Raw genomic sequence first — 27,429 nt, forward strand, 5'->3', positions numbered from 1 at the left:
ATGATTTTTTCGTCTCAGCTAAAAACAAAGGAAGGAGACTATCTCGGTGTAAAAAGTTGTGTACCAACAGGTGCCAATATTTATATTGCCAGGAGATGGTGCAGATCCTCTAGTCAAAGAGAAAAGCTCAGACACTATTCCGGAGAAGGAGCAGTGTACTTAAACTGGAATATATGGAATGAAAATTATAAAAGTAAATGCTTGTTTATAATATACTAGAAAAAAGTGTGACAGATATAACACTCACCACATTGAAAATCAATAAACATGTAAGCCGCTGTTCTGATTCGCTTATCGCTTGAAGTGCTTTGCACCCTGAAGTAAACTACACTGAGAATGGGCGTGTGTGGCTGGCTGACATACCCCGTTGGGGCGAGGCAAGAGTTGGTGTGCTGCTGCATTCTGGGACCTGCTGTGCTCTCTCCCCACCTGTTGCTTCAACCTGGCGTGGTGGGGTTGAGGACTGGTCCTTCTACGACCACATTGATGTTTTGTCGATATCAGGCAACCGTCTCATTTGTGAAGGTGTTGAAATCTGGGAAAAGGGGTGGGATTTCAAAACGCCATGTAGCCAGTCATGTCCAGAGGGTCCTAACAGGTAACAAAGCAACATTTGGTGGATATTGGTGAAACAGTGGAATTGTATGAGGAACAACACTTTGCCAAGCCACAAACCCACATACAAATTTAGAGTTCTGCTGAAATCCAGTAAAGCAGGTGGGGGGTGGTGTGTCCAAATTTCATGTTGCCAGTATTGTCCGCAGGGTCCTAACAAGTAACTGTGCACACTTTGGTGCAGATTGGTGAAACGGTGCAGAAACGTATAAGGAACAACACTTCACCATGCCACAAACAAACCCACACAGTTTCACTTTATAAATACAGATATACATATGTTTAAACGTGAAAAGGCACAAGGATTTAGGAAATAAGTGAAGGACTCTGAACATGGAGCACACACTGAATTTAGACAGTGTACAAATAGTTAAAACTAATAATCAGTTTCAATCAATGTGGAAGGACATTCAGTGAAGAGAAATCTAAAAGCTGAAAGAAACTCATACTTCCCAAGAATAATTAGAGAATGCAGCAGGATTCAAAGCTATTAGGAAGAAAAGAAACGTTCTAAGAATTGGCAAGACTGTCTGTAGCTGTGCAGCAGCATGGACAAAAGCTGTCAGAATTGTAAACAAGGAATTACCGAAAATCTAGTCGGTGTGTTATTTTTAGAGACCTTCTCCTGGCTTGAAGTGGAGGCTTTTCAGGTTTTGTTGTATCCCAATCCCTTTTCTACCAGGGGAGTTTTGAGTGGAGCAGGGATATTAGGAGTCTGTTCCACAGTGAACTCTCACATGGGTCTGTTGAGACACCGATGGCTCCTGCGGGAACAGTTTTGGCCTGGTCCAGTCACCAAGAGTAGGGACTGCGTGGGTGAAGAGAAATCTGTTGGAGAAACATTGCTCATAAAGAACATTACTGAGAAGTAATTTGTTCTTCCAAAACATTTCAGAAAACACCACACACACAAGAAAGTCTTGGAGGACATCTCAGTCAAAGAAAGCGTCCTGTCCAGACAGGGAAACCAGGCAGCAATGTTTGGCAAACACGTGCAGTGATGCCCACGCTACCGTTTGACATATCAACGCCAAGGGTCCCTCTGCCCTTTTTTGGCAGGCCAAAGGTGGCAGCCAAGCCTCTAGCTGAATGAAACCAGAACCCTCAGGCACCTCCTCATCAGTCAGACTAACATTCTTAGACGCAGAGGTTGATTTTCTTTGACAGGATCGGTCTAATCACAGCCTTGCCAGGACAGGCACCAGCATAATCCACAAAGTGCTCTTCATCTTTCATGACATTTTTCGTCCGAGGGGACGTACTAGCTGAGGGCCTGCATGGGGTTCAGCTGATCAAATCGTTCCTCTGTCTTAGCAGGGTTAAGCAGAGGGGAGAACACAGGAAGATGGATCTACTGAGAGCAATGAAATTCTGACATGACCTTGCGCAACTTACAGTCCCACTCTCAAAAGTCAACTTCTCACAGGAAAACACCAAGGAAGGTTTCATAGACAAAGCCTTGAGCTCCCTCACCCATTATGCGGAAGTGATGGCCACCAGGAAAACCACCTTAAGGGTGAGAAGTCTAAACTAACAAGAATGCCAGGCTCAGACAGGGCTCCCATAAGTGCAGTAAAAACTGAATTCAAATTCCATGGAGACCCAATGAACTGGTGTGGGGGAGAATATTAAACTTTTAAGACAATTGGAATCCTCAGAGACACTTTAAAATAAATCTATTGCCTCATTAGTGTCTAAGAACATGCAGAAAAATTATGCAAAGAAAAGTCGCAACTGTACACATGTGGAAAAGGCAAGGGCGAGAGCTTTTGAGTACAGCCATATGTGATGTCCTGGATCCCAAGTACCAAGCACATAGATCGTATTAGACTTATGTAGCATAGAAAACAGTATATAATGTTAGTGACTATTTGCATACGTTTCATTTTAACCAAAATAATATGAAATGTATAGTAGAACCAAAGTCTTTTTTAAAGTTCCATTCTGTACTGCCATGTATATATTTTGCTCTGAATCACAATGCATTTCATTCGAAATGAACATGCCTGGACATATTAAGGACTAAGCTGGGCAAGCTGAAACTATTAACTTCCCAAAGCATAGCCCCAATTTCACGAATACAGTCACAAGATGTGAGCCCCAACAGAACCATTGATCTATTGTGCTGAAAGAAGTTTCTAAGGAGACAGCCCAATAAACTACTGCCAGATGCCGGCTAATGGGTTTTGACTCTAGACTTTCAAGACGCCCGTCACCTTTTGTCAAAGCATAGGCCTCATAAAAATCCATCAGCTGAATCCCCTAAGCAGTTTATCTGATCTTAATAAGAGGCGAAAAACATTCTGCCTGGATATATATTGAAGATAGGGAAAAGGAGTATGCAGGAGTTGTAGAAAGGGTGATCTATATAGTATGAAGCCAACATTTCTTCACTCCCAAACTGTATATGAAAATACATGATACCATTTAAAACCCAAATCTTAAATTAAAAAAAAAAGAATTGTATCTCTGTAATGCAGGGTCCTATCAACACAAAACAAATTTCATTTTGTAGCTAGGACTTATATCTACCAAACCATGCTAACATTCACATGGGGGTTCATGCAAAGATTAGGACATCATTAGGAAAAACACTTGTCTCTTCCAGGGTTTAAAACAGCTATCGTTCATGCATGTGATCGTGGACACTGATGTACAGAATCAGATAATACTAAAAGCATCAATCTCACGGGTTCACATCCAAAGCCATGTCCCAAAAAACAAAACTGCCCTTTTTCATTAGGAGTTACATTACCCCTCCTTTTTGTGTCGCGAGACTGGTAGAAAACACACCTATTGTCACAAGATCTCAGAAGAGTTAAACAATATATTATAAGCATCGTCATAGAAACTAGCTTATTATGAGTATGGGGAAATTAACATTGAAGATTTTGGATACAACTGGATAGAGGGAGCAGAGAGGAGTATCTGAATAAGTGGGTTCCAGTCAGGTTGAGGAAAGGAGCCAGTTCAGACCGATGAACAACCCACACAGGGGAGGACTTACTTTCCAGCCAGCCAGCTAACAAGGACCCTGCTGCAGGAGTAACTCCAGAAGGAGGGCCCAAGCTGTGTTCCCAAAACAAGAAAATCTGCATTTAAATTTCAAGTATAGAGACCCCAATTTAACTCCAACTTGTTCCCATAGACTGTTGAGGGTAAAAACCCAGGTTATAGAGGGGAATATTAACGTGACACATGTACAGTCTTAATTATGGTACAGTGCGTCTCCTATTTACACTGAGTACTGTCAGGTACAGTAGTTGTACACAGAGTGGGTAGATGTTTCACAATTTGTTTCACTCAGGCAAGCTGCTAGTGTGGGGAATATCTATTTGCTTAAATGGTTCAAGATGTCTTCCTTAATTAAAGTTGAACATTAATCGCAAGCCAAGATGGAGAAGTAGTTATTGAGACTGATTGGCTGAAGAAAACAAGGGTAATCGTTTGGAATGCACAGACGATTCTTTAACTGCCTTTCATCAGAGTTTGTCCCAGGAAGGTTGTTTTATATGTAGTCACCCAATTTAGGCCCCGAAAACTATAGTATCCTGAAGTAACTCTTAACGAAGAAAACTGTAGCAGGCGACCAATTTCAACTCTAAAGGAAGATCTCAGGTGGGAGCGCTGCTTTCTAAAGAGATCCTGTATTTAACACGTAAAGAAAATTCATTCAGAGCTCATTTAGTGACTTTGTGTCAAAACTGTGAAGTATTAATAATTATGGTAGTTATGGAGACTTGTGCCAGCATTGTATAAAGTTTTAATTGACATTAGCGTCACGACCTTTAAAGAGGGCTTACCGGGTCCAGTTACAACGCGGCAAGGAATTGTGAATCTATGCGCATGTTGGAAGAGCGCGAGTGGCTGCTTACAGTGTGACGGGAAGTTGCGGTTATAGCTCCAGAGCACATTGCAGCTAAGTAAGAGCTGCGCGTTTAGCTTCTGTGAATAACAAAAACGGGTAATCGCCTTGTCGCGCATGCGTGGAAATGACAGAATATTCAATGAAGATTGAATAGAATGAGTGCATTGCCCTTGTTCCAATACTTTGTAGTAAGGAGTTTAGCACTTGTTTGAGGGACTCAGAGTATAAGAAAGTTAAACAAGAAAAGAAAGAAAAAAGGAGCAAAAAAGAAACAATAGAGAGAAAACTTATTTGAACATTATTGATTTTATACAGAATATGAAAAAATACAAAAAGAACACCTCCCAGCTTTCTGCAGAGGTAAAACAGGTAAAGCAGGGGCTAACGGGGAAGAGATATTATTCCTTTAAGAAGAGACAGAAGCACAGGAATAAACTAATGAAGTGATTTGTTTTATAATCCTTACAGCACATCTCAAGAGACCAGGCGAAAGGAGACTCTGTCATTTGGTATTTTATCCACTGCCCCTTTCCCTTCCCTGGTGTTACCGAGTTGGGTTGAGTTGGGAACACTTGGAGAGGGTGTGTGGGATTTCAGCAGCTCCTGCGGATTTGGCAAGGCAGACCCGACAAGTAGAAAGTGAGATATCTTTTCTCTAAATCCATGCACATTTTATATTGAAAGGTGAAATTTAAAACTAAATGCATTTTGGTGCAACTAAAAGGCAGACTGTTACAGCACCATTAAATAGAATCATTGGCTCATGCCAACAAAGAATTACACAAATCATAGTGTATTTATGACACACTATCACCTAATGTCAAAAAATGTATGCCGGTTAGTCTAATCATAATCAATATGTTTGAGAAAAAACAAAATTAGCAGGGCTCCTTATATTCATAGAACTTTGTGCAAAGTCTTAAGTTCTAGCGGCCCCTTATCGTTGAATGCTTAAGTAGACCCATGCTAAATATTACAGGAAAAGTATGTTTTAAAACATTGTACTTTTACTGGGAAAAATTACATCTCAAACACAAACTTGTTGAGCTGAAGGAAAACTGAATAGGAATAGATTGAAAACAGTGCATACAAACGCACACACATAGGTCTTTAAACACACGTTCAACCACATACACATTGAAAATAATATACACATTCTCTGGAAGCTGCACACACATATTGTGAAGAGACTGCACACGTGTGTTCAGAGCACAGTTGTGTGAGTCATATTAAGTGGACCATTGTCTACAATGGAATGACCTGCACATAGCCAATACATTCACAACCCATACTTATACAGGGGGACCGATTAGAACGTTAGTTTATTTTTAAAGATTGTTTTAGTAACTTTTCTCAGATACCATACTTGTGTTGATACTGGAGAAAACCAATTGTTCCTATAATGTTGAATGGGTTCCATTGAAAAATGCATAATGGTACACTGGCTGAAAAGCAGCAATGTTATCAGTGAAATATATTGTGTTGCTTAGATAGAAGCAATACAAATGTTTAGTATATCTAGTATCCTTTACAATTGATATATATTTATATGAAGTTTCATCCAATGCTTGCGTGAGAGCCAGTAGCGAGATTCTTACAGGTAGGTAAAATTAGTTTGATAGACAAACTGTATTTGAGCCTTTAACATTGTGGTGATCCCCATGGTGTAAAACTGGAACTCACCTTAATTAAAATGTTATTCTATTCTTGTAAATACATATTAATTTTTGAGAAAAACACAGATTCCTTGCCCAGAATTGTGGGGCAGGACTCTATACAGGGGGCTTGAATCATACTAAGAGGAATCTGGAATTTAAATGTACCCAAATAAATTGATCTCTACATTTCTCTTGAAGACCGAGACGGTGGCCAGGGACCCCTTTGTAGGGCCAATCTGCAGGCCCATCCAGGCCAAGGCATGCAGAAAATACAGTACAGAAGGACAGGTAAGAGGGTTTAGACATCTATGCCAACATAAAGCCAAGAATTTACACAACCTGAAGGATATGTGGACTCGGTAGACAGCCTCTCTGAGGAAGAGAGTGCAGCTTGGATGTCGTTCAACAAGTCCCACACTCCTATATACCTTAGCATCTCAGAAGCCAAGCATGAAGGTTCACGCTTCTGAGGATCGGATGCAAGTCCCAGCACCCTCAGTAGGAGAGAAGGTCCTCCTTAGGCAGAAGCTGCCAGGGAGGGCAGATGGACATGCCCAGAAGGTCGTCAGGGCCCAGTATGAGGCGATCATAATCAACGTGGACATGAACTAATGCTGTCTCCTGACAACTAGCAGAATGACAAGGTTCGGTAGGAACGTATTGAGGAGATGGAAGTTTAATTCACCCAACGTTGCATCCTCCACAGCTCCCAGCAGAGAAAATTCCCTGGAACACAACACCTTACACTGTTTGCACTGGAAGGACAGTGTTTCATGTGAGGAGTGCTCCAAAGGGCAAGGCAGAGCTCCCACTCGGAGGAAGCCAATGTGTTTCTGCTCAGAGCATTCACAACAACGTTCTCCTTCACTGCAAGATGGGCCATGGAAGGACAGGTCCTCCAGAGTCCAGAACCAGTCACATTGCTTCTTTGCATAGAGGTAACGACACCACACCACCACCCTTTTGTTGAGGTTGTGCGCCAGTCAAGACCAACGCACACTTGCCCTGCACAGATGGAAGAAAGGCAAGCAGGGCTCACCTGATTGCCGACAACTCCAGCAAATTGATGTGATCCTGAGCGCCCATAAGGGAACAATGCATATTGACTACTAGATCTAGCAGTTATGAAAAGGTACTCAATGAATAGAGGCAAAATAAAAATGTTTTCAGTTTTTATTATAAAATAAATAATTTCAGATATTTGCAATCTGGGGCTCACCGTCGAAGGGGAATGTTACACTCACCTGGTATCCACAGGGACGCCACCCAGCCGGGTTACTCGCTGGTATGCTTCTCAGCTTTGCCCTGATGTGGTCTGCGGGGAAGGTTCTGCCTGAAAATACAGGAGGACTCTGTTCAAGACTGACGACTGGGCTAAGTATCCTCCCTCCACTCCCATATGATTTCAGTCCCTCTGGCGGCCTCTCCTCACCTTATGGTAGAATTAGGCATGCTCTCCGCCCTGCCTTCTTTGCAGGGGCGCGTTTGTCTTTCTTGGGCGGGCGCGGTCTAGTTACTTCACTGACGCCGGCCCGTTTGATATTGTTCAGGTAGGTCTTATTGCTGTTCTTTAGTTTTGTTGCTATTGTGCATGCCTTTCTTTGTTTAAAAATGTCTCTTTTTTTCTCCCTTAGGTATGCAGAGCTTCAGCGCGACGAACTGGCTTGGTTGAGCCCCACTGGTAAATGATGGTTCATTAAGAGCGCTATGATGCGGTAAGTAAGTCTTGCCTTTGCTAACCTGTGTTTTCATTCCTTGTAGGTCGCGGTGTTCTTCAGCGCAAGTGGAATGTCCCGAGTGGTGCCAGCCGAGAGGCGACCAGCCAGGTAAGCCTTTTGAGCAGTTCGTAATTTGTAAATGTCTCTACTGCTTTCTTTAATGTTGCCTCTATCTTCCTCTTTCAGGTCGTTCTGTCTGGGAGGCGTGCAGATTCGAGGAAGCTGTTCTCAGTAGCTGCGAGTGTTTAAAGATGAAGACTGCAGGTAAGATGCTGCTGCTAATGATGTTCCTTTAGTCTCCTTGCAGGTTCTGCTTCTCGGAGGTTCGAGGGAATAGCTGGACACGGTGAGCGTCACGTTGCAAGCTGAAAAGTAACGCAAAGCGTGTTGTCTTGCTCGGGTGTGGTTTAAATAGCCCCAACAAAATAGTCCAGGTAAAGTAGTCCCTAGGCTCCCACGCCACAAACACTAGACCGCATAGCTTGGTTCTTAGGAACCAAGCTATGAGAATGCCTCCATGTTGGCTGACAATACAATAAAGTAGTTCCCAAGCACATTGTCTTTCATGGTGTATGAGCCTGCCGCAATAGGCGCCAGGACTGGCCCCATGAGGGCTTTTGAAGAGGATGCCAGGCTCTAGAGGCCCGAGTCCTGACTCCACCTGGCCAATGGGTTTGCCAGAGGGGGTTTTGGGCGAGGGTCGTGACAGGGAATTCCAATACATCTTCCTCTCAACCTACCTAGTCCACTCTCCCTACTCCTACTGGTTAAATGTAGTGCAACATTTTCTAGAGCCAGGGTACCCCTACTATCTGGTCCATCATTGTACCTAGCCATATTCTACTCTCTCAAGCACTGCCCACTGGACCTAGCCAGAGTAATCCAATTGTCCTGGTCCCTTTCTCTTATTGACGGCCATCACTTAAACTTTTCTTTACTTGCCTATTCTCTCCCTCTCCCTCCACACACCCTGTCTCCTGGTCTTACCACTCTCTCTCCCTCTTCTACTGCCTCCATCCTCCAACTGATCGCTCCCTGCACCCTATACTCTGCCTCTTGTTCTTAACTGCTCTCTCCCCCTTCTCTTTTCTCCAACCTTCAAACTAATCTCTCCTGCTTACTACATTGTTTCCTGGTTGTAGCCCTCTTTTGTCTCATGACTCTGCCTGCCAACTCCCTTCGGCTCTTAGTCACATCTTCAAATCTCACTCCTTCCAACACTAACCTGCCTTTACCCTCCTTCCTCTCACTTCCCTCACCTCTCTCCTACTCTCCCTCCAGAACTACCTTCAATCACTCTCCTACATACACTCAACCCAACTTCTACTCTCCCTCCAATATTACCTCCAATCACCATCACTCACACCCAATTGGTACCCCTTTCTCCAGGGACGTCATTTTATCAAAACGCCAGGGGTCGCAGAAGTGACATCACCTGATCCTTGACCTCTGATGAAATCACAGGACGTGATGTCATTTGACCTCACCCTGAAGTGACATCCCGAGAAGCGTTGGAACACAACATTTCACCCCTTGACAAAACAGGAAGTGGCACCACATAGCATTGTGACAAATATGGTTGAGTTATCACTGTAATGTGATTTACATTTCATACAAGAATTGATCATCATATGTATCATTAATATCAGTGTGTATAGGCCTATGTTACCAAATTATTAAGAATGCAAGCAGACGTCCAAGGCCAAATGATAATGATGTGTTATTATAGAGAGCTTACGCTTCAGCACTTTATTTAGAACAAGTATACGTACAATATCACCCAACCTGTGTTGGTACTCATTTATCAGCATGAGAAGGATGAAAGGCTGAGTTGGCCTTGCTGGGATTCAAACCTGCAAACTGCAGTTCACACACACATCACAGCAGTGAGCGCTCAATCCACTGAGATATCTTACCGGCTATAGCTATCTTACCGGCGACAGTACAAATTCTAAGTTACTCACTGTAGTGACTAACGTACTTTTAGTCCTTCGTCCCCTCTCCTCCATACTGCATGGGCGTCCCTTCCAAGGGACGGGAGACGGAACCTTTTCACCAGAAAAAACCGTCTTCCCCTTTAAATTTAGAGGCACGCGGGAGTGAGGCCCTGAGAGCATGCGCTGCCCTGACTCCGCCCTTCGGCGCCACACCTCAGTCCCCATTGATGTATCGACAATAGATTTAACATTGCCTAATGACACCAGTATTATTAGGGGGGTGGGGAGGAGGTTGGTGGAACGTATGGAGGAAAGGGGACTATGGACTAAGAGTATGTTAGTCACTACGTTGAGTAACTTCTAATTACGTCCAGTCCTCTTTCCTCCATACTGCATGGGCAATTACAACTGAATGTAGCCCCAGGGTGGAGAGGAGAGCCTCCTTAAGCAAATAGGTTCCGGAGCACCGCCTGTCTGAAAGCCGCATCAGATCTAGATCCGGCATCCAAACAGTAATGCTTGCAGAAAGCCAAGGGAGAGGCCCAAGTGGCCGTCCTGTCCTGCTTAGGACTTGCCAAGGGACATGGCGCTGGAATGCGATGGCCGTTGCCTTGGCCTGACTGCGTGGGCATGCATGTTGCTGGAAGCGGCTTGTGCTGGCCCTCTTACGTTTCTTTGATGGCAGAGACCATCCAGCGAGATATGCAAGCCTTAGAGGCTGATAGCCTGGTCTTCAGTCTCCGAAAGTGACAAAGAGGGCTAGCCCAGCATTGAAGCAAGCCTGGCTGTGGGTAAGGAGCTCAGGGAGGAAATCTGCGATCTCCCGTCATAGCTTCTGGTTGACAGCCGCCAACATGGCATCTGCGTTGACCTGGCGAAGGTGGAGAGTGGCGTTGGAATAAATGTTCTTGCTGAACGCCCCCAATATCTTTTCCTCCTTGCCCAGGAGTGCCGAGGCCGAAGTAGCCAAAGAAGATTGTCACTTGGAGTACAGTGATGCTCTTGCTATCACTGAGGAATGTGGTTGGGTGTGTTCCAACAATAAGAGGGGGGCCCTTCCGTTTGCCTGTATTTAGCGTCGTAACACCTATATGGTAGGGTTGGTAGAGTGTGGGTTGAGCCACCCTTTATTTGGCAAGCGCTACTACGTCTTTCTGAAGTGGGATTCCGGTTCTAGTAGTAGGGCATAGCGTGAGAACTTCAGCCGAAACCCCTGCCTCTGGTAGTTCCACCTGTGGCTGCGGGATTCCTAGGTACTCAGCCAGGCCCGACAGCCGCTTGTGAAAAGCTTTAGCTGAAGATGGAGTGTCCAGGTCCTCCTCCTCGTCTGTGTCCACTGTTGTGTCCTGCGGGTCCGGGGGAGCCGGAGGAGTGCTGGACGCAGGAAGCTGTGGTGTGCTGAGTATCAGTGCCGGAGGCTGCTTAGGTGGCAGAGCCGGGGCTGCCGTGACTGGTACAGGCATGGGGGCTGGGGCTGCTGGGACTGGTACGGGCATGGGACTCAGAGGCGGTGTGGCCATGGGTGCTTGCGCTGAGCAGGAGGGAACATGTCCCTGATCTCGTCTCTGATAGTACCCATCTGCGGTGATCTCATGAGTGCGAGGAATTTCTCGAAGAACCCGTCTTCACAGGCTCGAGGAGTGCCTTATGGAATAAGCAAAGAGGTCGGACCCTGAGGCTCATGTATCCTAGGCCTGCCCTGTCTCGCTGCATTGAGTGGTTTATACCTGCCCTGAGAAGTGGATGGATAGGATGTGGACCAAGTGACAGAGGTTGACCAATCCCACCTGGAAACTCTTTCACCTGCCTGATCTCCGAAGGGAGAAGGCATCGGGTGAGCCACCATTTTGTGTGGCCCAGCGGCCATTTTGTTTTGCTCCGTGCCACATGCCTGCATCATGGAACTTGCTGAACTGGGACTGACCTCCACCAATACGCTGATCGGTGGTGTTTGAGGCCTACCCTGCACATCAGGACAGGGCCTGGTAGGAGGAGTGCCCTCGGCAGTTGTGCTGTGTTCAGGCACTCCCTCAGACATGGGTCCAGTGTTAGGGCGTAGCCCCGCGGGTTGTGACCCGGTAATAGAGCCTTGTGGACCCTCAGCGGTAGCACTGCTAGGATCTTGCGAGCCCCTTGGCCTGGTGGCCGGTAGCTGGAGCAGCCTCGGTGCTGTTGCTGGTCTTAGGACCTATTAGGTCCCTCCTGCTTGGGCGCTTCTGTGGGAAGGAGTCACCCTTGCGGGGTGCGGAGGAGAACAGGGCACATACCTTGGGACTGGCCTTCTGCTTCACAAACGCTTTGAGGTCCTATGGAGCGATCTCCCGAAGAGCTCCCGCCACCTGGCTAGTCAGTTCTTGAGCGCACGCAGAGTCAAGGTGTTGCACACGGTAGAGCCGCCCCAGCCGTGGTCTGGGCCAAAGCGGCAGAGGGTCAGACGTTGGGAAGGGACCCTACTGAAGCCCGCTGTTATCGATATGCGCCAGGGAGGAGAGTGGCGCCAGAGGACAATGCAATGTCTGATAATTGAAAAGAAAAAAAAAAAGAGGACAAGAATACTTCTCCGGGGAAGAGCGCATGGAATTACTAGGCAAGAGGCCTAACCCAGGAGTGCTGGTGAAAGCAGTCCGATCCCGTTGATGCGAAAAAGAGCACTGGGGCGTGGCGCTGGTGGGCGGAGTAGGGGGAAGCACATGGTCCCAGGGCCACGCCTCTGCGCACATCTAAATTTAAAGGGGAAGATGATTTTTTCTGGTGAAAAAGGTTCTGTCTCCTGTCCCTAGCAAAGGATACCCATACAGTATGGCGGAAAGAGGACAGGACGTATGAGTACACGATTCTTGCATTGATTGTCCAATAAAAAAGTAGCAGGCAGGGAATGCCCAAATGCAACCCACAGAAAAAGATTGGCATGTTTAAAAACATTGAGCGCATAGGCTCTAAAAGATTCCCAAGCCATCAGTTTGGAACTTGCAGTGGTGAATGTCAGTGTGTCATATGTATGGAGCATATCGCCAGAATTCCCAGATGAACGGGGGAGTTGTAGTTCTGAACCAGTGTCATTTATGGGAAGAGGAGTAACAGTGTAAAGATCTGCAAAAATAACCTCTGATGATTAGGTCTTGGGATCAGGAGTGTCTGCAGGGTCACAGGCCAGAAAAAGATGTCCATCTTTCAGGGCCTCTGCCTAGACACATCTTAATCAATGCCATAAAGACCCTGGCTACTTGCTTGTCTCACTGCTTTTGAGTGCTTTGACTGATGGGGCAGGATGCTCCACTTGCAGTTCTATGTTAATTTGCTGAAAGAAAATTACTACTAATTATATTTCTTTACATTTAAGGGGGCCCTTCCATGCCCCTCTTTCCCCTTCACTACAACCCCTACCCTAAACATCTCCCCACCCCATTTTTACCCTTTAACACACAACTACATATATATATATGTAATTCAAAGAAATCACTTTGAGGTAAATGACTTGGAAGTCTTTTTTATCATTGAAAAATGGGAGACCCTTGCCGCAAAATGTTCAGATCTGTCTTAACGTGGAGTCATATTTTAAGAGAGGAGTATTCGTGCCAGGAAATAATTCATTGGAAATTCTGGCTTAGACAAAAAACGTATGCTGTGTCTGGAACAAAAGTGCTTTAAGAACATCTTCAGAATTATCAGAAAGAAAACATATCAATGAAAGAGCTAGCAGGCCACATTTACAAAGAGGTTAAAATCCCATGTTACAAAGTGGATTCTGCTTCCTTATTGGGTGTTAAGAAGCATAAGAGCATATGTCCAACATAACCAAAGAAAATATGTTTAAGTAAGGTCGCCTCTAGTGGGACATAAAAGGGGTGAAGAACATCTCTCCAAACATGCAGTCGGAATTATTCTGCTATGCTCAACTTTGTGGACCACCTTATCCAGCATCCTTTTTTTGAAGCACAAGGTCTGCACACAGTCAATATTATCTACAGATTTCAAACTTTTAATGCACCTTAGATTTTCACATATCCTTAGTCACAAAAAGTACAGAGCTATCTTGGCTCATTTGAAATCACTTTTATAAAAAACACTCGAAAGGGAAGACCAATTCACCAGAGACGAAGGGAACAAGTGAAGTGCCCGCGCATGCCAGTTTGTCAGTATCTACAGGCTCAAATATCCTTGGTTTGAGGCAAATGAACCAATATTCAGGACCATACCACTAATGTGATCAAACCTTACAACCAAGAAAGGATAAAGACTGCCATATTAAGTCTGAATGAAACTATCCAACTGGGATAACTTACTCAACAACCACTGCCATAACCACACGAAATGGAGATTGGGCTACCTTGCAACCTCCCAAGTGAGGCAGCTCACATTGACACAAGAATCACTATCATCTTCATCAGCTTTAGTTTTTCAAAATAGCTAAACTTACAAACGTTATCCTAAAAACAGAATTAATCAGGAAAGGGTAAAAAAGGTCTTGAAGCGCATTCAGAAAAGCACCAGGTTGTTTTTTTGGGTCAGAGGGAGAGCATTACCAAGCTCTGGAACAGCACTCAACAAGACCCAAGCTCCGAGCGTTGCATTAAACACCAGTGTCTGGCAGCTGGATGATCTATGAATCATTGCATATGCTGAGGACATCAATGTCCTCTGCTCTGCTACTTATGGATGCCTTTAACACAGTTGGCCATCAGATCTTCCAAGACTGTATTTAGTCAGTCGAAGACTCCTTCCTCAGCCACGTAAAACAAAGGATCTAGCAACATTACTCACTGCCCCAGTTACTATCATCCGGTGAGTCTCACAATCCTAAGATTTCTTAGCCTTAGACCTCTACATTCGACCATTGGTCAACTTCATTTGCTCCTTACGATTCACTTATTACACCCAGCAAGCAGTGACCGGTATCTCCGAACTGAAGCTATCAACAGCACACCAAAGCTCCTCACGCTGTCCCTCTAAATCCCACTAACAAAGCCTCCCCCCAGCCCTTTTTCCTTTTCAGATCTGCCACAGCTCAAGGAGACCACGCAAATGGCATTGGTGCACGGTACAAGACCAATTAACTTTTTGCCAGCCTTGACTATTTTCCATTGGCTACACCTGTTGCAAATTCATCTGTAGTATGCTGATACCATTAAACACATTTGAGTCCAAGTAAGATCCTTTATTAGGTGGTGTAGCCTTCAGGTAAGCAACTACAGACAGAGATAGAACCCATCAGTGCCCTCCACGCCAGGTATAAAAGTCCTTATCTCCAGGTTAAACATGCACATATTATCCAGAAACCTGTCCTGAAAATCAAAAGGAAGCCAAATGCTTCTCATACCACCTTGCTAAGCCGTGGAGCTTGCGTCTGTTTTCTGTGACTCTAACCATCACACTTAAAATTCATGAATATAGTAAAAACCTGGCTTTTCCAGAACAAACAATCCATTCCTATAAACAGGTTATTTGTTTTCAGCCATCTTGCCCACATGCTTTGAAGCCACACATGAAATATAAAGTGTTAAGGCAGTTTTAAAAAAACCTGACAAGAAAGGGGAGTCAAAACGTCTCAAATGTGGTTGGAATGACAATGCGCAAAGCAAAGGATAGTAGGCCGTCAGAGAGGTACAATTAGTACACATATATAGGTCCAGAAAATACACCACACTGATATACTGAAAAATGTATACTGCAGCAGCCCAAAGACAACCAGAAGATCCTGGCGGTAAAGCGCCAGGACACCCCCGGGTAACAGACACGCTTTACATGTTTAACATAAAATCACAGCAGTAGTAAAACGGTTCTGAATCGGTCCCAAAGTGGAAGGCGCGGGCCAGCAGATGTGGTAGTCATCTTGTGTCTTCAAGAAATCTGGATTTGACTTCTAAAAACCAAACTGGGATAGGCCGAAACCATTGCGCTTGCATATTGTTGCTAAGTGATGGCTTTAAAAATGGCAGGAAACCCGTTCAGCAGGTCAGCAGACGTACCATCTCTAAGCTATAGGAACCAGCAAGCAGGAGAGAGAGAGGGGCAGGGCAGAATCCAAATAACCCTGTGACAGAGGTTTGGCACATGTCAGCCAGCCAGACAATCTGGGGACAGAAGTTCAGATGACCAACTATACTACTTGGTAACTGGGACTGCAACTCAGCGAAAGCACCATCTCACAGGAAATGAGGACTAGTCCAGGGACCTATACTGGCCTAAACCTGTTAAGACAAATATGAACCTGCCATGCTGGGCTCACAAAGAGCGCACATGGTCAGAACAGCCTTTTGTAGGCCAACTCGTGTTCACCTAGACAATGGGAAGCCCTAGAAAACAAAATGGCCGGGAACAGGATTTTAAAAAACATTTTATTTTATCTCAATGTCTAACTAAAAGGAACATTGTGCTAACAATGCAGTAAAATGTCTTATACCCTTGGGGAAGCCAAAATTAAAGCACAACTACCACAGAGCTATTCTGTGAAACCAATTTATAGTGAAACAATCACACTAAGGCAGAAATTGTCAAGTACCCCTGGGATTGGAAGCCTTTACGGGTGTCCCAATACCATATACTTAAAATATGGTAAACTGGGACAAAATGGTAGGGGACTTCTACTCAAGTGCTCTTTCCATCAAAATGAGATCAAGGAATCAAAAACGACAGAGTGAAAAAGCAAAACGCTGAGGGCCTCAGAAGAGGCCCTAGAATGCCATAAGTAGGAATTCTGGCTTAAGATTATGCATTACAAAAGAAGAAATAAAGAAGATGCAAAACCACCAATGTCTTGACTGTGCTGGCGCATGACATGGGGCTGCAGATATAGTGCCCCCTTCCTGCAAAGCTTTGAAGGCCACGATGGACTGCTTGTACTTCACACAAAAACAAATCAATGGTAGCCAGCACAGACGACAGAGAATAGGGTGATATGCCTGAAAAATAAAGCCGGCCAACCTACACCAGCTACGGTGTCAGTCATATCAACCGATTTGTGGCACCACTCGCACCGTCTAGGAAGATAAACAGCAGAGAGCCAATAGCCTAGACTATCAGTAGATAAGTGTCCTATGGCGCACACTGTCTCTTTGTTACAGTACTAAGAATTATTGCCCTCATGGACTTTCACTTGGTAAGGGCCAACATCTTCCATTTAGAACTGGCCAAAATCTTGCATAATTGAGAAAAGGTGACTTTGACAGAGAAACTGTCTGTAACCATGAAGCTGCGGGTTGGGCTCAGCATCCTTGAAAAAGGGACTGCATTACCCGGCAGCCTTTGTCTAGACAGGTGGTCTGGAGAAAAACACCTTCTGCCCAGAAGCCTGCCTCAATATACATGTACTATCCTAGTCTTGGACTAACACAAAAAAGAGAATACAGAAACTGGGTGAGATTTGCTGCCTGCTTGGCCGGTACAAACACAAAAACAAGCGTGTGGGTTTCGACCGACATGATCAGAATCTACAAAGGTGACCACACATACATACTTGTTTGCTCAGGTCACAGCAAAAAAATGTATAAGCGGCAGCGGTCATAAATACTGGATTTATGTGGGATTTAGAGATGGACACTCGACATTACTGGATGGCATGGAGGCACTGGGGGGTTTTGAATAAAGCCAAGGCGCTACTCAGGGCTCAAGAGAACAAGGTTGCAGTCTCTATCAAGGCAACAATAAGAATATCCACACTATCACCAACAATGGACCTGGCGACCTAGCCGTACACCTCTGGTCAGAACCAAATGGCTAGTCCTCATGCTTGCTAAAGTATACAGGCCTTTCAGAGGATAAGACTATATGTATCTCTAACAATCATTTACCTGTTGCGTAAAGCACACAGCAGAAACACCACAAAAGGAATGCAATAAGGAAAGAAAACACAACAAAACCACCCTTCCAGTGGGCTGCACTAGTAATTAAAATGAAAACACCATAAGGGTCATGCAGAAAGGTTTTCCACAAGTCTAAACCCATTCCCACCTAGGTACTCTTGTTTCTGGTCCTACTCTTCACTACGATAATATTTATTGGATTGCAACAACTTCCTGTTAGCGCAAGCTTACCTGTAGAGGATGGCCTGTCCTCCCAGACACGACTGGTTAGAGGAGTCTTTCTGTTGCAGTCCCCCTCCGAGTGAACCGAAGACGCTGAAGGTGGTCTCTCCCCAGAGGACAGGCCTGGAGCTGGGGACTTGGCCTTTCGGTTATTAGATCTGGTGGTAATCTTTGGCTTTCCTCCTCCTCCTGTAAACATAAAACATTAAGATAATCACACAATGGTAACTGGAAATCATTGACCACACATTTCATGGCTGCTTAATTACAGTGAATTAATAAGCATTGAAAGGACCACAATTTATATCCTCTGCACGTCATTGCAAACATTGTATGTAGGCCACGAATGAAGGAACTTTGTAAGCTGTCAGTCACTTTATTTTAATTAACTTTCAAATTAATGACCAGAGAAGTTTTAATTGACATAACTGATTAAGAACTGCCATTCTTTAACAAAGTGACACGATTACACAAGGACACCAGGTTAGCATTGCCATTTGGCTCTCAGATCCAAATAAATATAGGAATTCCTTTTAACTATTTGGGCAGAACAGAAAGCTTCTGTATCACAGTCCAAGCTTGAGGTTGTGCCAGAGAGGCCACTAAATGTCACCTGCCACCCACCTTGAAAACATTTCTGGCATGACCAATGGAGGAAACGTGGTGGAAAAGAAATATGTCTGAAGATGCACTAACCCAGAGATCTGTTATCAATAACAATTGCTCTTCGCTAATGTACAGCACATTCTTACATATTTCAATCTTCAGATCTGTTCGTTATGATTTCCTAGAAATATTTTGGAGGTGGAGACACTGTAAAAATGCTACAGGGCCAATGCCACTTTGCTCCCTCTAATAAGACAAACTATGAAGACAACAAAGGGGAATAGTGGTAGAAATTGCAACAGGGGCACCAACGCATTCTGTACTGGATTCAATGTTACCCTTTGTACACTTTGTTCGTAGAGCATGGGATACAGGATTTCACTCAGTTAAGAGCAATACTAGTGACTGGGTGTAGGGATTCCCTCAAAAATGATCTAGATCCTTTCTTTTATCAAACCTCAAAAATGTTTGGAGCCAGGTAAGTGCCAGCACCCATTCAGACCACCACTCTTGTATTGGTAAAAAAAGCCTGCAAGAAAAAGAATCTCGCTCCACACAATAATCAGTCTATACACTCAACTATAAACCAGAGCAGCCATTACTGCTTTTGTAGTATTCCAGGTTCTGAATTCCGAGTAGGGACACTGAGAAAGGGTAAGTAACTAGATCAACAACCTACTTTGTGATCAACCCCCTATCTTTTCTGGCAAAACAAACTATATGGTAAAACGTTTTTTAACGAAAAAAACTCATTGAATTTTTAGGGAGAGGGGTTAGAAAATATATATATATGGGGTGTGGGTGTTCGAGAATAGCAAAACAATTTAAGGAGATGGGAGTTTGGGGGAGCGAGGGAACGCCTCCAAAAATACAAAAAATTAAATTTGATGGGTTTTTTTGGTTATAAAAATCTGCTGTAAAACCCCCCGCGAAAAAAAACATCCTGCGATGAAGTGAAATGGAACCAACTATATTGCTTTTTCTGCACCCATTTTGCCCTTGCAGGTAGACAATTAGCAATCCACATCTTACATTAAGTTGGTGTTAGGGATAATTCTCATTTCTGTGTTAATTCCCTTCAACCTTTGAGACCCCCAGCTCTTTTGCTGGACTTTAGGACTTTTTAAATTTAACCCTGGAGTGAACGAGACCTTTTTCTCACTCTCTCATGTGTTTTGAGCTGATTTGGAATCTGTGTTCCCTCTGTTTTTGGAGTCTGACAAACTCCATTGGCATATACGTTCTGTATGGTGACACACAGCAGCTTCAGTGCAGTGCCACAGAGAAATCCTTTAGTTAAATACCTTTTTGTATGAACTGCTGTTCCCAAGAATAGTAAAGGGAAATTGACTTTACTTACCTTTTCTCGAAACAGATCTGAGCCCTTTGTTCATTTTGCCTTTGGCGGTCTTCAGCCCTGAAGCCTGCCTCTGGCTCCAGTGTGCCTGGAAAGGCATGATGTGAGGGAGGTTCCCAAACCTCCCCTGTCCTTTGTCTCTAGGAGTGCCTGAATGCAACCAGTCCTGATCGGCTCCCGTGTGATTGACAGCCTAGGCTGTGCATGAATGGGTGAAATCTGCTTAAAATGCGAGGGTTTTAGGAGAGAGAGTCGACCACTGGGAGAAACACCCAACGAAGAAACCATGAACGAAGCTTGCTGCATCCTCCTGGACCTTTGAATTGCCCGGTGAAGCCATGCTGCTGTGCTGAAACGCCTTTTTCAATTCGACAGAGAAGCTTCAGAAAGGACGACTTCTTCCCTTAGGTTAGTGGGAACTACTAACCCCGAGACAAATTCCACTGGACCATCCTTCCCCGACTGGCTGTAATTCTTCACTGCTGCAAGAACAGAGTGCCAGGGGTCGAGAAATCTGTAGTTGAGTACAATGTCTGAAATCTGGCTAGAAGCTATAGGAGTCTCGAGTCCCTTCACCAGAGTGCAGGACCCAAGGATTGAAGTAAGCCCAACCGGTATCAGAGATCCGCGACAGTGCTGTTTACCAAGTGCTGAGACCGCAAAGTGCTGCTGAACCAAAAAGAGTCCGTAGCTGCAGACGACCTCCAAAGTGCCGCCGCAGAAGCCCTCCAGACCGCTCCCTCTTGTCCCCACAATTGAGGTTCAGGAACCCCTGCAACCGGACAAAATCCAGCTGGACCACACTTCTTCAAACCAGAGGTACTGTTTAGACTTGGGGTAATTACCTCATCATCGTCTTTGAGCTGCGCTTTTCTCAGTTAAGACTTGCAGTGGCTTACCTTTACAGTTGATTCCAACTCTGTTTTTCACAGGCATAACAGCTTGTGACCCTACAAGTGATTTTTCTACAAACTCTATAACTTTGTGCAAGACTTTGATTCTAAGAAGTGCCACAGCTCGATAGAATGTTTCAAATTGACTTTGGCTGTCCTGGCTCCCTGCAGACTCTTCTAGCCCATTGAGTTTGATATTGTTTGTCCCCCGTAGAAGGTAACTTGTTTTAGACTGTTATTGCTGGGAAAGGCTTGTCTAGATTTCATTGGAAGATTTAGTTGTCCTCACATATACTGACAACCTGTTTAACCCTTTTTCCTTCCTTAAACCTTTCTTTTCTGCAACCTCAAAATCTGTAAAGTATAACTAGCGTGAAACAGAAATGCCATTACTGTCCTTGTGAATTACATCACCTCAGGGTGTAGGAATTGTGTGAGAAGCATATCAAGTGTTTTAAAGTGTATTTACATTGTTACAATAATTTCCGTTTCAACAAATGCTTATTTAAAACTTGATGTTAAATAAATAACTAACAGAAATAACTGAAACCTTGAGTCTAAGCGTTACTTTATTTTTTTAATTTATTTTAATTTGTAAAGCGCACAAACTGCCCTCGGGCATCATGTTACTGTTAAGAATACTTGCTTGGTTACATAAGTGCATATAGTCAAAGTCGGTGGCATAAAACAAGAGCGCCAGCCCCATCTCGAGGGGTGGCATCAACAGGAAATGCGTTTTGTCAAAATCATTGGCATAAAACAAGAGCGCAGCCCCATCTTGAAGGGTGGCATCAACAGGAAATGCGTTTTGTCAAAATACTTGGCATAAAACAAGAGCACCAGCCCCATCTTGAAGGGTGGCATCTAAAGGAAATGCGTTTTGTCAAAATCGGTGGCATAAAACACGAGGGCCACCCCATCATGAAGGGTGGCATCACCAGGATATGCGTTTTGTCAAAATCGGTGGCATAAAACACGAGGGCCACCCCATCTTGAAGGGTGGCATCACCAGGAAATGCGTTTTGTCAGAATCATTGGCATAGAACAAGAGCGCCACCCCATCTTGAAGGGTGGCAACAACAGGTAATGCAATTGGTCACAATCGGTGGCATAAGATATGAGAGCCTGCCCCTACTTGAGGTGTGGCAGCATCAAGAAATGCATAGGGTCAATATAGGTGGAGTATAACATGATAGCCACCCCTTCTAGAAGAGAGGCAACAACAGTTAAAACAAAGGACAGAATCAGGATAAGGCATTTGGTCAAAGTCGGTGGCATAAAACAAGAGAGCCAACCCTATCTTGATGGGTGGCAGCAGCAGGTAATGCATAGGTCAGAGTTGGTAACGTAAGACATGAAAGCTAGCCCCGTATAGAGGGGTGGTAGCCACAGGTCACGCCTAAGGTTAATACTGGAGGCAAAGGACAAGGGCGCCGACCTCTTCTAGAACGGTGGCGACACCGGTGGTGCAGCGGACAGAGTAGGAGGCTACAGTCGGCAGTAGCATACAATACCTTACATTACGAGGTAGGTGGAATGGGTAAAAGGCAACCGACCCTTTGGAGAGCAGGGTGGTGGGGCAGGGGGGCACACATACAGCAGGCGACCAGGGGGGGAAGAGGGGAACACATACATACTCCGGGCGACCAGGGGGAGAAGGGGGGCACAGACATACTGCGGGTGATCAGTGGATGGTTGAGAGTGCAATCAGCATGCACACACAGGCGATGAAGGGGAGGGGGCAGCATATACGTACAAGTGATCAGGAGGGGGGGCGAGTGTAACACGCTACTGGAAATTAGGACATGTACTGGCGGCAGCGAGGATTGCTAAGACAATAAAGTGCATATAAGGTTGTATAGAGACGATAGCGCTATTGCATGAAAGTTATATAGTAAAGTACCGGATGGCTATGGCATTGTGAGAATCGTCAGAGAAGGCAGTTTGTGGGTAGCCATGAATGAGATCAGCTGGTTACAGGTATTGATGGAGGCTTTGCGAGTCTTGCGTACAAAGGTACCTCTGACATGGTGGCAGAGTCAGGTATCGGCTGGGCACCGGCATCCCGGTAAGACAGGGAAAGACAGGACCCTTAGTTAGTCCTGCATTGACTAATTCCATTGCTACAGCTCACATTTACCATTCCTGAAATAGGCCTGGCTGCTCAGTCACACCACCAAATTGTGTAGTACAGACCTGTACCAAAAGGTGGGCTTCCTAATACCAAGCAGATAAGTTGTGTAGTCTCACAGTTGGGTTCTTAATCACTGAGCTTTCCCAGTTCCAAAGTCATTAAATCAATGAGAAAAAAAAAGATTACACCAAATAAAAATATTAATTATGAAAACAATTAAATATTTACTATATTAAAAGTACTCACTGATATTACTGATTTTTATAGCTTTGCTATTTTAAATTGGTCAAACTATCTACTAAGCCTTAGCAAACGAAAAAGAAAGTATGACAGTGCTTTACCATGAAATCCTTCCCTTATTTCATGCCTCGGCCATCTTCAAGCATGGAATCCTGCTCAATTTGTTCAGGATCTTGCACTAGAAGATGCAATTGGGCTTTACTCTTAATAATACAAGACTTATTGTTTGTATTAAAGAAAAGAAAACACTTTAGGATCAATCGAAGTGAGAGCAGGGGATTCGGCTCTGGTTCTTTTCACATAGGAGCTCAACATTGACCCAAAACAGTCCAATTTCCACATTGATGAGTTAGGAATGAAAGCCTGTCGCAGTGCATTGAACCTTTGATTAGACACATAAGCCCCAGAGTATTTATTTGAAATATACAGCAGCAAATAATTTGTGGCGTTTCAATATCCTGATATTGGGAGTACAACATTTTGGCAAGTGGTCTAAATAATAGGTTATAATCGTGCATCTAATGACACTCTTCCAGTTTTTCATGAACGTTTGTTTTGTTTTAATTTAACTTGCACAACATACCGTTTGTGGAAAAACTGGCAAGATAGTCATGTAATCCCCACACGGCAATAATATCCATTTGTTACCAACTTCTACATCTATTTATAATGAGAGTCATCATTCTTTAGCAAGCGTATCATTGCCTACTCTGGCCACAGCGCAATATGTTAATAAAACTAGTCTCTTGATGTTGGTTCACCAAGCCTTCAGATCACTATGCTGCAAAGCGGGAATTAACCCAAGACTAACTAGATGTACCAAATGTCAATCTGGCCATTAATACTGTCAGACATCTCTATTTGGTTCAGTCAATAGAGTACATTGTTGCACTATGCTCAGTGTACCATTGCTGCACCTTAAACAGGGCCCATATGCCCGATTCACTAATATTGCAGTTTGAAATGGTCACATCACAAACTGAATCACCTCCAGGAGCTTCTAGGATTTTGGAAATAGTCTCAGTGGGTGATTTGACACAATAAGCAGAGTTCAAATTGATTTAACACTTGGCTACCATTTTGTGTGAGACAAATTCTGATGACGTTTTGGAGAGAGAGAGAGAGAGGGGTACTGTTCATGAGATGAAGAAATAAGACACAAGACGGTGGCGACCACAAGCTTGGACTGCTTCATTGAGTTTTTTCGGTGGCAACAGATTTTAAGAGGTTAGGAAGTTCGGAAAATGCATGGAGAGCAGATAATGGCTACGTAGAACCTTAAATAAACACCTGTTAAAGTTGATTAACAAATACATTTAGAGCATCGCATTCCCTGTTCTAAATTGACTTTGCTAATAAGACATTTGATATTAAAGGAATGTGTTATTTTCCTTGGGCGACCCAGCTTTAGCCTAGAGAACTGGGCAAACTAAAATGGGATTCATGACCTGTGCTACTTCTCAGATCCTGAGTGAAATCAACTCATTTGATCCAGGTCTAAATTGCTATGATCTTGCAGGAGGGTACTACCTGTCATACTTCCTACGGATATATTGAGTGTTTCAAAGATCCAAAGGTAATCGCAAACATTATTATAAAGAAAACCTAATTTAGGCAAGGCTCGGTCATCTAGGGATAAGTACTAAACTCATATGTTTTAAGCATCTGGTCTCTCCAGCAACACTATGAAAATTATTATATGCATTCATTGTTATTTCTTTTATAAGTAATTTCAGCCATGAGCACTTTTGGTTTTAAATACACTGTTTAAGTGGCATATTGCATGGTCGTCAAAATGAGCACTCCATTAGTTAATTGCCATCACGTGTCACATATTATAGCGTTAATAAGGCACATGTCATTAAACAACTATGATTCAGATTTAAACTGTATTTCTCATGATAAGGAATTATAGCCCCTAACAAATTCTCAATTTAAAGAAATTAATAGTTAATCACCATACTAGTCCTTAGTCCCCTTTCCTCCATACTACAGGGGCTTCCCTGGCTAGGGACGGGAGACTGAACCTTTTTCACCAGAAAAAACATTCTTCCCCTTTAAATTTAGTGGCATGCAGGGGCACGGCCCTCGGAGCATGCGTGACTCTGCCCACCGGCGCCACTCCTCAGTCCCCATTGACGCGTCGACAATATTTAACATTGCTTAATGACAGCAGTATTATTAGGGGGAGGATATTGGGACGTATGGAGGAAAAGGGACTAACGATGTTTGTCACTAGGTGAGTAACTATTAATAACTCTTACGTCCCGTCCCCTTTCCTCCATACTGTTTGGGCGATTCCAACTGAATGCAGCCCCAGGGTGGAGAGGAGACCCTCCTTAGAAAACAGGTTCCTTAGAACCGCCTGTCCGAAAGCCGCATCAGATTTAGAGCCGGCGTCCAAACAGCAGTGCTTACAGAAAGCCGAAGGGGTGACCCAAGTGGTCGCCCTACTGATGATCTGCCACGGCACATGCCACTGGTATGTGATGGCCGTGGCCTTGACTCTGACCGCTTGGGCATGCATATGAGCTGGAAGCGGTTTCTGCTGCCCCTCATAGGCTGAAACCATCCACGTTGCTATAGAGGCCTTGGATGCCTGATAATCGGCCTTGGTGACCAACAGAGCGTCTGACGTGCGGAAGCCCTTTGCCCTGTCCAGATAGAATTTCAGAGCGCATCTGACATCCAGACAGTGCAAGACCCTCTAAGCATTGTCCTTAGGGTCGTCAAAAAACGTAGGTAAGACTATCTCCTCATTCAACTGGAAAGCGGAGGCTACCTTAGGTAGAAACGCGGGGTGTGTTCTCAGGGCCACCTTATCCTTGTGAAATGTAACAGTGTTCTGAAGCCACCAGTGCTTGAATCTCGCTGACTGTGAGCAGAGTTGAAGCCCACCAACAGAGCTGTTTTAATGGTGACCAGCCTGATGTCCGCGGGCGCCATTGGCACGAATGGTTTATGTGCCAAGGCGCCCAACACTACATTGAGGTCCCACACAGGGTGTGGTTTCTTGATGGGAGGGAGGAGCCTGGAGAGGCCTGCCAAATGTCACTTGACCACCGGGTTTGAAGAGAAGACCTCCGAATTTCTGTAGGCCCCTATGGTCGCCAAATAGGTGCGGCATGTATCCACCTGCACGCCTGAGTGAGCAAGTTGTGCAGAGAAGGAGAGCATGTAAGGGGGTATAGTGGGCCCAGTGATAGAACCTAGACCATTTACTGGCTCCTAGTAGCCTTACTCCTAGCCGACCCACCCCCCACATCCCTTTGAGCCAGGCGTTGAGCTGGGCCCAGCGGCTGGTGAATGGGAGGCCTGTCCGAAAGGCTGAGAAGCTCAGAGAACCACAGTCTTGCGGGCCACCACAGAGCTATCAGAATGATGCTGAGGTTACGCGATTCCTTTATCTTGCAGATCACCTTGTGGATCAGGTGTGTAGGAGAGAAGGCATACGCTGTCATGCCGCGCCACTGGATCTGGAAGGCTCGCCCAGGGAGCCAGGGCCCTGCCAGGACGCAAACTGCTGAAATTTCTTATTGTCCCAGCAGGCAAAGAGATCCACCTGAGGATGTGCCCATCTGCTGAAGATCCCCAGCAGCACCTGATAGTTCAATTGCCACTCGTAATTGTCCGCTCCCAGTCTGCCAAGTCTATCCGCTTCCATGTCGGACTCCCCCGGAAGGTGGACGGCCCTCAGGTAGATGTTCTTCAGGGCCCAGTGCCACATTGGAGGGGACCTGGTACCACCCTGCTTGTTGACGTAGTACATGCTGGTGGAGTTGTCTGTCTGGATGAGGATGACCTAGCCCGGAGGAGCGGAAGCAACGCTTTGAGAGCTAGCCAGATGGCTTTCAGCTCCAGCCAGTTGATACAAGACTCCTGCTCCTGCAGAGAAATCCGTAATAATGGTGACCTGCGGGGCCTGCTGCCGTAAAGGGCTTGCACGTCCGCAGGTTGCAGTCCCTGGATCACCATGTGAGGTCCAGGTGGAGAGAAGGCAGAATGCTGTTAGGCTCTACGTGGGCTGCAGCTGAGACTTCTTGAGGTGGACCGAAAACCCCAGCTCTTGGGTGTGATCATAAGGGTGGAGCAAGTGTGATGAACTGCCTCCGTAGAACTTGCACTGACGAGCAAGTCGTCCAGGTACGGGTAAAAGTGGTAGCCATGCGCCCTAAGGAGGGCTACCACCACATTCAAGAAACTGGTGAATACCCTGGGGGCTGATTTGAGGTTGAAGGGTAGCACCTTGCATTAGAAATGGCAGCCCATGATCCTGAATCGTAGGAAGGAGCGATGCGGCTGCCAAATCTGGACGTTTAGGTAAGCGTCCTTCAGATCCAGGGAGCACATCCAGTCTCCCCTGCACGATGTGTCTGCAATCA

At 45.0% G+C, this 27,429-nt stretch overlaps 1 protein-coding gene across 6 annotated transcripts in view; it reads right to left on the minus strand.

The window, feature by feature from the left end:
- Positions 1-27,429, minus strand: part of NCOR2 (nuclear receptor corepressor 2) — a 2,813,293-nt gene that overhangs the window by 24,313 nt on the left and 2,761,551 nt on the right. For all 6 annotated transcript variants that reach the window (XM_069619703.1, XM_069619702.1, XM_069619704.1 and 3 more), the window contains one exon: positions 17,827-18,006. In XM_069619703.1, coding sequence (XP_069475804.1) covers positions 17,827-18,006 — 180 coding nt within the window. The remainder of the gene's footprint in view (positions 1-17,826; positions 18,007-27,429) is intronic.

The sequence above is a fragment of the Ambystoma mexicanum genome, chromosome 10 (genome assembly GCF_040938575.1).
Source record: "Ambystoma mexicanum isolate Mex_15411 chromosome 10, UKY_AmexF1_1, whole genome shotgun sequence".
NCBI classification, from domain to species: Eukaryota; Metazoa; Chordata; class Amphibia; order Caudata; family Ambystomatidae; genus Ambystoma; species Ambystoma mexicanum.